The following is a 15,360-nucleotide window of genomic DNA, read 5'->3' as shown; positions in this document are numbered from 1 at the left end:
CCCGCCCCTGAAACACATGCCGCGCTCCGAGCTGCATCCAATCAGAGCTGCAGCAGTGAGCGCGTCATCCTGTTCTTCCCCAGTGATTTGCTTGCTGGCGCCATTGAGAGCAGTGCTGCGGAGGAGAGCTGAGGCAGGACAACATAAAAACCCGGTATGTAAGCGGGAGTGAGGGGGCATGATGGAGGATAAAAAGGGCATGATGGAGGAAAAAAGAAGAACTCAGGGGGCATGATGGAGTGAAAAGAAGGACTGATGGTCATAATTTTATTATTCTGTCTGTTTTGACCCCCAGACATGAGTACAAAAAGGAAGAGCTATACTGTTGAGTATAAGAAAGCAATTGTAGAGGAGTCACATGTCATTGCTGTCAATGTTCATTAAAATAAGCCCTCTCCTGAAAATAAGCCCTCTGGTGTTTTTCTGTCCAAAAAAATTAATAAGACAGTGTCTTATTATCGGGGAAACATGGTATGTATGTATATGTATGTGTGTGTTGTATATATATGTGTATATGTATATATATCTAAATTATCAAACTTATTGTAATATTCTATGATCATGCTTCCAAATATGGCTTCATTCTCAGGTTCCTCATCTGCAGAACAGGAATTCTGCAGATTCTATTAGGTAAGCGAGGTGACATGGCAAATAGAGCAGTAGTCCTAGAGTCAGGAGGACCTGAGTTCAAATCTGGTCTCAGGCACTTAGAAGCTGCATGACTCAGGGTGAGTCACTTCACCCTGTTTGCCTCAGTTTCCTCATCTGTAAAAATGAGCTAGAAAAGGAATGACAAACCATGTCAGTATCTTTGCCAAGAAAACTCCAAATGGGATCATGAAGAGACTGAACAACAACAGAATGGATATATACCACTTATCTCATGGGGCAGTTGGGACCAAAGCCCTGAGTAATCATAAAGCACTATGCAAATGCAGTTTATTGTTACGACGGAGAGGCTGCTTAGTATAACAGATAGACTCAGGATGATCTTGGTTCAAGTCCTACTCTGATATGTACTAGCTATCCCGAGCAGGTTATTCCTCAGTACAAAGGCAATTCCCTAAGATTATAAATTACCGATTACCAATTTATATTGGTAGTAATCCTTCCTTACCAGAAAAACTGTTACTTCAGAACTATCCTCCCACCCCGAAAATTAACTACTATTATAGTTATATCTGATTTCTCTTCCTGCCTTGAGTATCATCTCTATTATTTCAGCTTATTATCTTCCAGAGCACCTAACACAATGCTCTGCATACAAGAGGTACTTAATAAATGCTCACTGGAACTGAAATGAATCTTTGACCATCTGAGGTACTTGACCTCCACCCATTTAGCGTTCCCAGGATATCTGTTAACATTTTTGCTGAAGCATTTAACACATGAAACTTCAAGGCTTTCAATGATCTTTTCCCAAACTTAAGCTCTTGTTGGCTTGTTGGTAAAAAGCCATATCATTCCTGTACGTAAGGCTATGCCAACTGGCAGCTGCAACTATTAGAAATGATACCTTGAACCGATTCTCAGCTCCACAGTTTTGACTGCTCCCTGAGGAGCCTAATAAATGAACACAGTAAAGTGGCTCAAAGTCAGAATCAATGAAGTAAATACATCTTAGATCAAAGGTTCTTAACCTTCTTTGTGGTAAGTATACCTCCAACAGTCTGGTGAAGCTATGAGTCCATTCTCAGGAAAATGTTTTTAAACATATAGGATTATAAATAGGAAACAAATTTTATTGAAATAAAAATGCATTTTTTTTCATCCAAGTTCACAGACCCTCTTATTCCCCTGAAATCTTAGGATTTTGTAGAAGTAGATAATTTTAGCATCTTTTTAAAAATATAGTTCCACACAGCTCCAGTATCTTCTAAAAATTATTTCCTAAGTCAAAAGACCAGCACAATAGAATGTAAGCCCCTTGAAGATAAGGGTTAAGCTGTTTTAAAATCTCTGCATCCCCAGTGGTTTGCACACAGTAAGCATTTAATAAATGTCTGATGAATTTAAAAAGCTTTTTAAAAATTTTCAGTAACTTATTATTTAAATTAAATTAATTTAATTTAAATGAAACTAAATTATGTTTTCTGTTTGAACACAGAGATTAACTATTTCTCCAGAATCGCCTGCCTGAATTAACAGTTGGCAGAGGGGTTAAAGGGCAAGCTTTGGAGTCAGGAAGCGCAACTGTGCCTTATTTAAACCCAATTCACAAACAAGTTAACAAATTACCCAGTTCTGTCATTGGTCCTCTTCTAAAATGAAAGAAAAACTCGCTGCTCCCTGAAGCTGCCCGTTCCATTGTTGGGTAGTTTAAATCCCTTCTACTGAACCAAGTTCTGCTTTTCTCAACTCTCATTTTCAAAACAACTCAATAAACACATTAATTATGTGACAAGCACTGTGCTAAGTTGATATGAATAAGAAAAAAACAGTGCTGCTCTCAAGGACCTTATCATCAGATAGGTGAAGACAACACACAAAAAGGAAACTAGAAAGGATGGAGTACCAGGGAGGGTCCGGCACATGTTATTGCAAATTAAGCACAGCTACAGATGAAAAATGGAGAGTTAGCTGAAAGTCAAGATCCCAGCTTTCTGTAAAGAAAGACATTGGGAGGAGTTCAGTGCTCCACCCTCTGCTCCTCCAATCAAGAAGTGGAAAGTGTTGAGTATCCAAAACCGAATCAGTATGACGCAGAGATTTCAGGTAATCAGCTGATCCTGTGTGTGGGTATAATGTTCCTGGAGTCCAAACCAAGCAAAGTACAGGTTTGGGAAAGGGCAAATATGCTCACTGTCAAAACAGGGGAAACAACATAATCTGCATGCTATAGGACAGTGAACTTGACTTAGATTCCTGGGAAAATTCTTTAAAGAATCTTTAAAAAGATGGTTCATGAACATCTAGCCCACCCATTTTTTCATCTGTACTGCTGTTTTGAATAAGGATAGTGGCACACTTGATTTCACTATAACCCCCAAATAGCTCTACTTTCATCATTAAGAATTCTAAATTTCCTCTCTCTGACTGACCATAAATTTCTTTCAATTAGTCCACCTCTTCCCTCTTCTTTCCTATGGTATATCTTGAAACTCCTTGACTTTATCCCCTATTCACTCCTCCTTTATTCTAGTCTCTGATGAAAAAGTGGCCCTTCTCATCAAAGCCAATCCTTACTTGTTCCATTGACCCCATTCCTATTAGACCCCTCTGGTAAACTGTCCCCAGCACAGAGGAAACCAGTAGGTAAGCAGAGGTTGTCCTTTGTGTTGCTATGATAATCATGCCTGGGTCCCACTCCACCACCCATTCTTAAAAAACAAACCAACACTTCATTTGACTTTACCATCTCATAAAGTCATTCTCACTTTTAAAGTTAAACTTCTAAGAAACACTTTCCACATACATTCACTTCTCACTCTTCAACTTTTTGCAACATAGCTTCTGACTCCATCACCGTGACTGCTCCCTCCAATTTCCCAACTTACCAGCAATCTCTTCATTACCAGATGCAGTAAACTTTTCTCAGTTCTCACCTTTCTTGACCTCTCTGTAGTATTAGAGACCTTTAACCTCCCTTTCCTCATGAGTAGGCTTTTCTTTGAGCTTTCAAGACTTGTCTCCTTCGTTGTTCTCTTTCTTCCTGTCTCGCCACCTCTTCTCAGGTCCCTTTGCTAATCCATGTCACAAACATTTTCCTCTGGGTGTAATCACAAGGTTTTGTCCTGGGACCTCTATTTTTTGTTCTCTACATTCTTCCTCTTAGGTGATCTTTTCAGTTCCTGTGGATTCAATTATTATCACTATGCAGATGCTTCCCAGACATATATCCAGCCTCCGTCTCTCTCCTGAACTCCTGTGCCATACCAACTGCCTATTAGACATTTCCAACTGGATCTCAAAGGCATCTCAAGCATGGCTTTTCTCAAGAGAGAACTCATATTCCTAATTTTTCTATTTCTGCCAACAGCAACACCTTCCTTCCAGTCATCCAGGTTTGCAACCTTGAATTCAAATTCAACTCTTTGCTTTCTCTGTCCAATCAACTGACAAGTATTGTTGATGCTACATTCACAACATTTCTTACATCCTTCTCTTTCCACTCACAAAACACCTAACCAAGTATGGGCTGTCATCACCTCTCACAATGACTACTATAACAGCTTCCTAACTGGTCTCCACAACTCAATTGTCTCCCCTATCCAATTCACTTTCCACAGACCTAAGAAAATGATATTCTTTTTTTTTTTTGCTTACCGGAGGGCAGTTAAGTGACTTGCCCAAGGTCACACGGCTAGTTTGTGTGTGTGTGTATGTGTGTGTGTGTGTGTGTGTGTGTTAAGTGTCTGAGGCCGAATTTGAACTCAGGTCTTCCTGACTCCAGGGCTGGTCCTCTAGAAAGTGATATTATTAAAGCATAGATTTTAACATGTCTCCCATGCTCAAAAATCTCTAGTGCCTCCAAGATAAAATGCAAATATCTGTGTCAGATACAGCTGTTAATAATTTGGCTACACCCTACCTTTCTGGTATTATCAAACCCTATTCCACAACATGTTCTCTGTGGTTCAATCTCTCTCTCTCTCTCTTTCCCTCCCTCCTTCTCTCTCCCCCCCCCCACCCCATCTCCTTCCATTTCTCTGTGACACACCTTTGTATAATCTGTGTATCCCCCCACCCATGCCTGAAATGAACTCCTACCTTTTCTCTGCCCATTAGAATCCCTGGCTTCCTTCCCTCAACCCAATGAACTCATTTTATTTTTTTTGCATAAATGTTTATATTTACTTCTACGTGTATACATTTTCTGGTGGAATGTAAGCTCCTTATGCCAGGGACTGTTTCCTTTTTCATCTTTGTACTCCTAATGCCCCATATAATGCCTCACACTTACCAAGTGCTTAATAAATGTACACTGATTCATAGATTTCTTGTCATTCTCCCCTCTGATCCTAGTTCTAGCCTCTGAACCTACAAAAATCCAAATAAAAAATCTGGCAAAATTTTATTAATTGTCTGCTATGCTCAAGTTATTGGGAATACAAGATGGAGTAAAATTTAGTCCTTGTATTCAAAAAGCTTACAATATAATGGGGAGATAAGACCTGGGTACAAATAAGCTCTCTTCCCTATGGCAGTCTTTCCAATATTTAAATATGGCAATTAAATTTCCATTGTTTTCCATTCTCTTTTCCTTTTCCTTTCCATCCAGTAGTGGAAGGTACCAACCTAGTCATTGTGAAAGGCAGCAAGGGATGATGAAAAAAACACTGGCCATGGAGCCAGAAGACTTGAGTTTAGGTTCTAAATTTGAGCTGCATTACCATGCATAAAATCATCTAACATTTTTAGACCTTATTTTCCCCAACAGCCCTTTGAACTCAATCATATTACAGATACCCTAAGCAAATGCAATATAAAATGCAGAAAGCTCTAGGGAAAAGTAGTGCCAGGTAACTTGGAAACTGGAATGCTCACATCTCCTGAGAATTGGCTTTGAGAATTGACTGTCTTCAAATGCTGCCAAAACCGAATCAATATATACTTGGCTTTGGTTGATTTCAGATGGCAGCTATGATTCTCAGTGCACCACAGAGTCCACTATGGCTGATGGTGTTTGCTCCCAGGAGACTCAGGCCTGGAATGTTGAGATGCACATTTCTCATGTATCAAGATTGCAAACATTCAGCAAGGTTCAAATTGCAAACCCTATTTCTGCTTTCTGCACTGTTCACATTGCTTGTTTTCTTTGAGAACAATTAAACTACTAAATTAAATATTTATATGAACTCTGGATACCTACTACTGTCCAGCCACAAGGTATCTGAAGTCACATGCCTATCTTCATGTTTTTCACATGGTCAAAAGTCAGTGACTTCACTAAAAAATGTTCCCTAAACTATTGCTTTATTACAAAAGAACTTTTTTTTAATGATCTTTTTTCCTATGATTAATCAAACTTTTTTTTTTATTTGAGTAGGAATTAGAATCTTTTCTTGATGAACTATCACCTTGGTCTTATATTAAAGAAATAGTCCCAATACTAATCAGAAAAAAAATTAAAATCAGACAAACATTATTTTTCCCCCAAAAAAAATTAAAAAAAATTTTTATCCAACCACTTCCTTGCTCAACAACTTTGCATATCTCAGTTTCCTAGCTTAGTGAATTCAAACTCTTCTGTATAGCATTTCCACTAACTGCCCTTATCTCTACTCCATTTTTTCCATTTATTGTTACTCATCAACAACCCTGCATACATATTGATTTTTTTTCACATCTCTGGATTTCTCATTCCCTTCAACTGCAATGTCTTCTCCCATCTTTTCTACTAGTTAAAAATACTACTTAATACTCACATGTTGAAAGACTTCTCTGAATAATACTATCCACCTCTATACTTTCCACTACCTCAGCACTTACTCAAATTGGTCTAAGATCTCCTTGCTCATGCCTATCTATCCCACAAGCCTCTTGTGCATCCCCTCCCATGTCTGCCACAGGGATTCCATGAACATTCTGGAAAGCAGCTCTCCACTGCTTCTATGAAATGTGTTGTAACTTGATCGTGCCCATCATTCACTATATCCACTGACCTTGGGTGATGCTCATTTTCAATTCTCTAGAGACTGTAGTGTTTGTTCCATGACAGGAAATCATACAAGAGCCCTGAATTTGGAGTTGAGGGAGCTGGTTTAAGGTCTGAGCTTTGCCACTTGCTACCATTAGGACAATGACCTCCAAAACCTCTTTTAAAGGAGGGGATCTAGGGCAACCATCTCTTCATTTCCTACTGGGCTTCACTCCTTTGGTTATCTCCATCATTCTTCCTTTTCCTCGACCCATTCCTTTCAGCTTTCCCCATTAGACTGTAAGCTCCTTGAGGTCAGGAATTCATTTTTTTTAATTTCTATTGCACAGTGCCTGGCACATAGTGGGTGTTTAATAAATGTTTACTGACTGATTACCAGCATGACCTTGTGCAAAGTCATTTAGATCTCTAGCCCTCAGTTTCCTCATCTGTAAAATAAGGAGATTGGACTAGATGACTTTTAAATTCACTTCCATCTCTAAATCTGTGAAGCTGTGTGATCTTGGCATTCTGTGAACAACACTGAAAGAATACCAGTATGAAAAACATAGGTCTTTATTTTAGTAACCCATTAACATTATAGCTTTGTAAATTTTCTTGAATATTAAACTGAGATGTATCTATGTCTATGTATCCAAAGAGATTGCAAGCTACTTGAGAACAGGACTGCTCTGTATTTATTTACAATTCCTAGGAAAGTGCTATGTATACAGTGTTCTCTTAATAAGTGATAAAACCAAACAAAACTTAGTATAAATTGGCTCCAAATTTACACTTTAAGCACACTCTAATTCTCAGGCTTTATTGATCTACTATAACCCAAGGGCATTACAGCCTGTATGTTCATAGCTTTTCCCCAGAATGAATTTTCCCAAGTTGACCCCAGAGCTATATCATAACTCAATGGAAGGAGGGGGAGGGAAGTCAGTTTTGGATGGGATGGAATGGGATGCTTTTGTCATCCTTTCTCAAAGCTCAGACACCACACTTCCTTCCCTACATTTGGTTTCCATTTGGTCTCAGTGGCCTCTTCAAAATGCAAACGTTATTCATTAAGATACAACTGACATAGGATGGCTAACATCCACTGAACCAAATCTTGGAATATTTGTAACAGGATGTGGGCCCCCAGCTTACCACTAATACCAGTGGGCTTCATGGTTTCCTCATGCCAAGGGTCTACGTCAGGCTGCTTAGCAGTGTTCTAACTTCATCCCTCAGGAATTCTGAATCACCCACACGGCTCATGGGGAAAAGATACAGACATGGTGTCCAGAGACACTTTCTTGGCCTGAAATTGTCTTTGGGGTTCATTCCATACTTAGACCAAACCTTTCACATCTAAAACAAGGAAAGGTCATTATGAACCCCTCAGCTAAAGAGTCATAGCAAAAAGAAAAGTGGAGGTCCTCTACTGATTGTCTCCAATATATTGTCGATGGCTTGTCTCCAACAGTTATTTCCATGTGTCCACCCCATTAAGCTCCTTGAGGACAGTGACTATCTTTGCCTCTCTTTGTATCCCTGTTGCTAAGCATGATGTCTAACACATAGAGCATGAACTTAATAAATGTCTGTTTGACTATAAAAATAAACAGCCTGATTGACTAACTGAACGAAATAAGATTTTTAAATGATTTTGCTTATTGTGATTTCTTCTTGGTTTTGGCAAGAAATAAAGATAAGAACAATCCATTTCTGACCTTAGGATAAGAGAATGAAGCTGAAAGATTCAAATAGAGAACTAGAAAAAAAATCTTTTTTCTAGAAACAGCTGGAGCAGGGTGGACGATGGGGAAGCAATGGTTTGCTTGGAAATTAAAATTGTCTGAGATCATAACAGGATCATATGTTTAGAACTATATGGGAGCTTAGAAATCATTCACATAATCCCCTCATTTTACAGATGAGGAAATGGAGACTGACTTAGTAAGGTGAATTGTTCAAAGTCACCATGTGACCTGATTATTTTAGGTAACATGACTATTTGTCATTTCACAGCATTAGTTATCACAGTGTTAAATCTCCCCTATGCTTGTTGGTAATGAAATATAATCTCCCTTGTTTTATTAGTGTCTTACACACAACAGGTGCTTAAGAAATACATTATTTCTTGTGTGAATCTGTCATACTCATAATCCACTCACCTAGGGATCCCCAAGTGCCACCTTCCTATCTCTCACCCCTTCAAACTGGGCTGAGTCCATAGCACAGGGTGCTGGTATACTGTCTGAGCCAATAAAGGAAATTGCTTCTACCTCAAGAACCTGAGGAAATCTATATAACATCATTCCAGGTGGGAGGGATTTCTTCTCAAGTTTCTATCTTAATCATGAACATTTATAGGATACTTTAAGGTTTTGCAAAGGACCTTACATATGTTATCTCATTTGGTCCTCATGACAACCCTGTAAGGTAGGTACTATTTTACACATGAGAAAACTGAGGCTGAGAGAGGGTAAATGCCTTACCCAGGATCACATAATGTCTACATCAAGATTCAAACTCAGGCCTTCTTGATTCCCAACTGAGAAATTCTATTAACCATACTATCTCACTCTCTTTATTTCCCTGGGGAGTCTTCCCAGGCTCTAGAGATGAGGCTTGGGGTGGGGGTGGGGGAGTGGATGGATACCACTATTCCTCCTAGGCCTAATGAGAAAAGCACTATCCTTTGGACTGAATTTGCATTAAGGAAATATGCAGGTGAGAAAAGGGGTGGCAGAAAACAGATGAGAAGCTCTGAACCCTTTTGGAGTCACTGCCCCTTCTTACAGCATGGTAAAAACCCCATAAACTTCTTAGAATGTTTTTAAACGCATTCAACAAAATTCAGGGGATAAAGAAAAATAATTCTTCCAAAATACCGTTATCAAAAAATATATTTTTTTTAAGTTGACAAAAAAAGTTGACAAACTCCAGGTTAAGAACCTATGAACTAGATATCGAGATCAATGAGCCTATACCCCAAAATGATATAACCCTGCACATTGCCACATTGACAGTAATCCTAGAAAGTTTGGGGCATGTATTTGTCAAAATTCATATGTTAATTTGCTTATTTGCAACTGATACAGACAATTCTCCAGATCTACAGATTATTGAGGCACAAGGAATATACATGTTCTCAAACAATATGTGTGTGTATATATGTTTATGTACATACACATATAAAGGAGATATATATATATATATGCATCCATATAGGAGATATATAGGAATATATATTTATATATGTATGGGTACACACACAAGAAAATCCTCAAAGATTGTGCCAGACTCCTTCCTAAAGTAAACCACTGCTTGGATTTGTCAGTCACATTTTGAGACAGTTGACACCAGAGGACCTGTATTTGCCAACTCGCCTTTCTCCACGCGCAGAAAGCCAGTCTTCTTATGAGTGTCAGCTTTTGCTTAGCCATTCGCTGAAGGAAACCAGTATGCCAAGTCAGAAAATGTGACTACTATGGGAAGTAAGTCCTCAGCAGAAGCCTGGAACTTCCAGCACCAGGGATTCCATCTAGGATTCCTGTAACTCACCCAGTTTGTTCCTCAATGCCAAGTACAGTTACAGCTTCTTATTATGCCATTGATAACAAAACATCAGCTATCTACATAGCACCACGATTTAAATATCTCTTCTTATCAAGGGCATGACATGCTGGCAACACTGGTTTGCTATGGAGTTTTGAAGCAATGAATGACTTTATGCACCACGTAGCTTATTAAGTTCTGGAGACTCCAGTTTTCTGAAATTTCCAGACTCAATATTGTTGGAGACAATCCTCTTAATTCAACAGTGGCATCTCAAAGTAGAATCTGAGTTTGAAGAGTTAGGAAGGAGGAACTTTCAATTCCATAAAGACTCCCTTCATGCCAGAGGTCTTAAGAAGTAAAACAACATGGCCTTAATGCCCCTTTCTATCAGAAACATGGTTTAAAACCTTCTGGGGGGAAAAACAATATAACTTGTTGGCAAAGTGCTGCCCACTACTTCCCTCCAAAAAATGAATATTTCCCCTCCGGAAAACTTTGGAGCAGAAGACATATTTAATCCACTGTGCCTCTGGCGATTCTTCTGTGCTGGGATGTTATTAGACCTATTTTTTCTTTCTTCCCTGTAAGAGCAGTAATCATTCCCTCATCTACAAGGGAAATATATAATCCAGCTGTGGCCTTTATAGTAAAAACACAACATCTGTTGATCATTGGTAACACTGGTCTAAGAGTGGCTAAAATCTGGACAGATTTAGGCGTTTTAAGACCCAAGTAGCACATGCAGCGACCCTATATTGCCCAACTTTTTTGAACTGGTATCTGAACTTTGCCAAAAGGGATTGCCTTGAATCCAGTTAGATGAGGTGCATAGAATATCCAAGCCCTAGGGCAGAGACTCTAATATCATTCCCAAATCTTAGGAGTTCTAAGCTATGGCCGTGCATGGGCCATTTTATAAGCAGTATTTTTCCCTCTTCAGTGTGCCCTTTTTCATATGACACCAGCAAAGGGGAGGCGAGGCTCAGAGCTCCCAATGGCATCCAGACATTCAGCTCAGTGAAATGGCATTCTACTCTAGCAGTTTGGGGAACCACATACTTTTTTTCCTTTAGCTAAGAGAATGGCAGGAAAGTAAAATCATGATTTAATTCAGTTTCCCCACCCTCGGAGTCCATAAAGCAAAGATATTCCTGGGCACGGGATGAGAACGTTTTAGAACCGTTCCATTCTTTCTCCTTCCCGCTCCCATCAGTCCTTAAATAAAGCATCTCATTTCTAACCCCCGTATAAATCACCTCATTCAAATCGCCAGTCCCAAGCACACTTTAGTTTTATTGGATGCATACAGACAGAAAAATGCATGTGCTAACCTTTATGCACACATCTAGAGAATAAGGCAAAGCAAGCCCTTGCAAACTTCTTTTTTCAAGAGCATTGGCATAGGTAGCTACTGTGCTGGAATGCTCTTACTCTCCCCCCCCCCCCCGACCCCCGCCGCCGCCGCCTTCCCCAACCCCCAAACTCGGGGTACCCTTCCACTGCCAGACAATAGAACAAGTAAAATGAAAGTAGACTTACAGCTATGGCTTGCAGCCTTTCCTTGTGCAATTCTGCCTCCGCCATCCTAGAGAACAGGACACGGGAAGGGGGAGAAAAAAGGTGAGGAAAAACACCGCAGTCACCAAGAGAAACTGAGTTGCACCGCAGGGTTTTTTGCACTGAGCCCGGCACTGCTGCAACGGGAAGCCCCAGGCCCGCTAGCAATCACCGCAGTCGACCAGCAAGCTCACGGGAAGCGCATTTTCGTCACTGGACCATCGCCTCTTTGCCTGTCTCCCAGCTGTACTGCTAACTGCATTTCAACGCGGCTTCTGTGTTCCGATGCTGTCACACAAGCCATGGATGTGGGCTGGGAGCAGCTGAGCGCAGGGATAGCTTGCATGGCTAGGATGTTTTTTTTTTTTTTTCGGGTTTTTTTCCCCCTGACGTCTCAGCTTATTTGCTCCGCCTCTGGGGTGTTGGGTCACAACAGGAGTTGTACATCAAGAGAACGCATAGTAATCAGAACCTGCATGAATGCAGGGGAATGAGACAGCTGTAGGATTGCAAGTCTCTGATGAAGTGCGGGGGCTGGGGGCGAGAATGGAACTCGCCAGACAAATTCCTTTGGAAAGGATTCTGTTCTTTAAAAAAAAAAAAAAGGCTTGTTTGGGAATCCAACTGCAGTCGGAGACAAATAACCGGGAACATAACAGGCAGTTATTGCTGTACTGACGCAGCAGTTGGTGCAGGAAAATGTAACACTGGGCTTAACTTCAGAGGAGGAATGTGCTCCGATCTATTCTGGGTATGGATGGATTGAAGAGTGCTACACAGCTGGGGTGGGGTGGGGTGAGGGAATCCTCTCCGTGAAGGATCCTCGGGGCTGCAGAGTCAGCTTCCTTGCAGTCCTGGATGGGATGGATGTATGTGCCATTCCCTACCCTGTGGACTTTGCAGCAGACAGCAGTGGCTTTGTATCAATTTGCTCTTAGGAGGTTCTCGGTGTTTATTATGTTTACTCTCCTTCCTCCGTAGTAACCCCGGGCTTTAAAGTCAAGCCAGCTAAGGCTGTCTCTCAGCCCTTCTTTTCCAACTCTCCCAAGTTAGGTTTAACATTTATGGTTCTAGAAAATTTGGGCCACTTAAACCCTAATAGTCCACACCAAAACCTATCCTTTCAAAAGAGTACTGGGCTCAACCAAACAACATTATTGACTTAGTGTTTACCTCAGTCTTGGAAAGAGCAAAGGGTGCAAAGTTCGGGAGTCTAGCACACATGCCCTGAGGTGCATGTTCTCTGGAAGTCTAAAACAGCATCCAGGAAAGAAAACGCTTGGATAATTTGGTTGATTGGTTTGTTTTTGAGGGGTCTTTTTTTTCTGTCTCTGTGCCATTTATTATTTAGGCAAATCTTTATCAGAATTTGGTTTTATTGTCCCCCAAAGCTTCTTTCTTCAGCTTTTGAAATGTTTGATTTTGCACAGGCTGGCCCCCAGCAGTCTGCCTCCCAGACTGCAGTGGGTCCTGGGTCCACTTCTTAGAGAATCTCTAGTTTCTGTCAAAGTTTAGCTCAGATACCACTTTCTGCACTAGGCCTTGGATCCCTCCAGCTTGTGGTGCCCTTCCGCAGCACTTTGCATTTAAACTACTAAAGCTTAAAACAATCTTAAGATTTTTGGGAACAACTTATTTATTGTTCCCTTCTTTGTTGTTTGTCCTTCATTCCAGAAGGGGACCATGACATCACAGAGGTGATGCCATGACATGCAAGTGAATTGGATTTGAGTGAGGACTGTGCAAAGTCACCAGCCTCATTTTCTCCTCCATAGCTATCTGGGTCCAGTGGTCAGATACAGATCAGGACATAGCCCAGGATGCACTGGGGGACTTTGGCCTTTTTAAGCTACAGTTTTTAACAGGTCTCAGTTTGACTGGGGCAACCCCATTCAGTGATTAAGGCTTGGTAAGAAATGCGGCAGAGAATGGCCTCTTTACCTAGTCAAAAGAAAAAAAAAATCATTCTGGGAGGGGAGGACTCTCAGGGCTTTTGGCCAAAACAGAAACAATTGCTATTTACATTCGCTCTACTGCCTCCAAGGCCATCTGTAGTTATCTTGATCTATGTCTCACCACAGGACCCAGGTGTCTCTGGAGGAGAAAGTGAGGCTAGTGACTTTGCACAGCCCTCCCTCACTTAAATCTAATTTCATTTTCATGCCATGGCTTCACCTCCCTGATGCCTTCCGACTAGAAAGAGGAGCTGCCCCACTGGGGATCCAACTGGAACACACTAGTTGGGCAACACAGCTCTTTTCTTTCCTTTTCTTTTTCATTTCTTTCCTTCTGTCAGCTGGACCCAGATGACTCCAGAGGAGAAAGTGAGGCTGGTGACTTTGCACAGCCCTCCATCACTTAAATCTAATTCACTTGTGTGTCGTGGCATCACCTCCCTGATGTTGTCTTCTAGAATAGCAGGCAAAACAGAGACTGTTTCATTTTTCATCTTTGTACCCCCATTGCTTTGCATGGTGCCTAGCCCACAGTAGGTGTCTAATAACGTCCTGTTGATTGATTATTAATGAGTGGGGAATAGATGTTATTAGTAGGTTCTGATCAACTGTAAATAACTGAGAGGATATCTTAGAAAAAGTGGGGGATGGAGAGGGTAGGAAAGAGCCTTTGAGAAAGTAGTTTTGGAGTCGGTAACTTCTAAACTTTGTTGAGTATGATTTGTTATGAATAAAATGAGAGCAGGTCTTGGGTTTAAATGAAGAAATTAACAGTCCCAAATATAAATGCTTGTAAAGTATTTTTAACCTCTAACATAGACAAGGTTGTTCTAGGCAAATAGATTATCTGGTATTCCATCCATGACTGGACTCTGTTATCTTAGTCCTGGAGCCCCTGAAAACCATCCCAATGACAGCATTTCCTGCCTGATGTTTCTAATTCCAGCTTGAAAATCAACACTTTCATTCTATAATCCATTTGTTAGTCATGGTTAGCATGGTTTGTTAATACTTCTCACAGTGTGGGGGTGTGGGATAAGACTTACCATAAAAAAAACTTATAACTTAGTTACAAGTAATGGTCTTAAAACTAAGAGCATTTACTGGAGGCAAAATTACCATTTTTTGTTTTGCAAAGCCCCATGCATGTATTTTTGTTTGAACAAAAATACACATATGATATGTATTAAATAATGCAAATTTATGTACCACAGGGCACTGAATTTATTTATTTATATTTAAATCAAAGGTGTTTTTTTCATTAACAGAAATCAATTTTCTCCCCCAACCCACCTCCACCCCACTAGAAAAAAAGAAAAATAAATTCCTTGTAACAAATATGCATAGTCAAGCAAAACAAATTCCCTCATTGACCTCATTCAAAAAATATATCTCATTCTACTCCCTGAATCTATCACCTCTCTAAGTAAAATTATGAAGCCCTAAGAAATTTGTCTTCAGGCCTATATGTATTCACAGCAGCACTTTTTGTGGAAGCAAAATCTGGAAACAGGGGAGATGCTTATTTATTGTGGAATGGCTAAAACTGTGGCACATATTACTAAGCTATAAGAAATTGTGATTAGGAAGGATTCAGAGCAGCGTGGAAAGACTTATCTGAACCAGAGTAGAAAGAAAAAAGCAAAACTAAGAGATCAATATATACAATGCCTACAACAATGTAAAGGGAAAGAACAATGCCCCCCAAAA

The 15,360-nt window shown here is 40.3% G+C and overlaps 1 protein-coding gene across 11 annotated transcripts in view; it reads right to left on the bottom strand.

Moving 5' to 3' along the window:
- PALM2AKAP2 (PALM2 and AKAP2 fusion) overlaps positions 1–12,485 on the bottom strand; it is a 577,025-nt gene extending 564,540 nt beyond the window's left edge. For 10 of the 11 annotated variants that reach the window (XM_069107433.1, XM_069107435.1, XM_069107431.1 and 7 more), the window contains exon 1: positions 11,678–11,888. In XM_069107433.1, the coding sequence (XP_068963534.1) occupies positions 11,678–11,722 (45 nt within the window). In that variant the 5' untranslated portion in view covers positions 11,723–11,888. The other variant, XM_069107443.1, reaches the window with a different exon arrangement.
- Positions 12,486–15,360: the final 2,875 nt, after the last annotated feature.

Source organism: Petaurus breviceps, unplaced genomic scaffold (genome assembly GCF_028583685.1).
Source record: "Petaurus breviceps papuanus isolate PSGF00001 unplaced genomic scaffold, PetGlider_PUasm1.0 90062, whole genome shotgun sequence".
NCBI classification, from domain to species: domain Eukaryota; kingdom Metazoa; phylum Chordata; class Mammalia; order Diprotodontia; family Petauridae; genus Petaurus; species Petaurus breviceps.
Note: the sequence above shows the minus strand (reverse complement) of the source record. Positions and strands in the feature narration are given on the sequence as shown.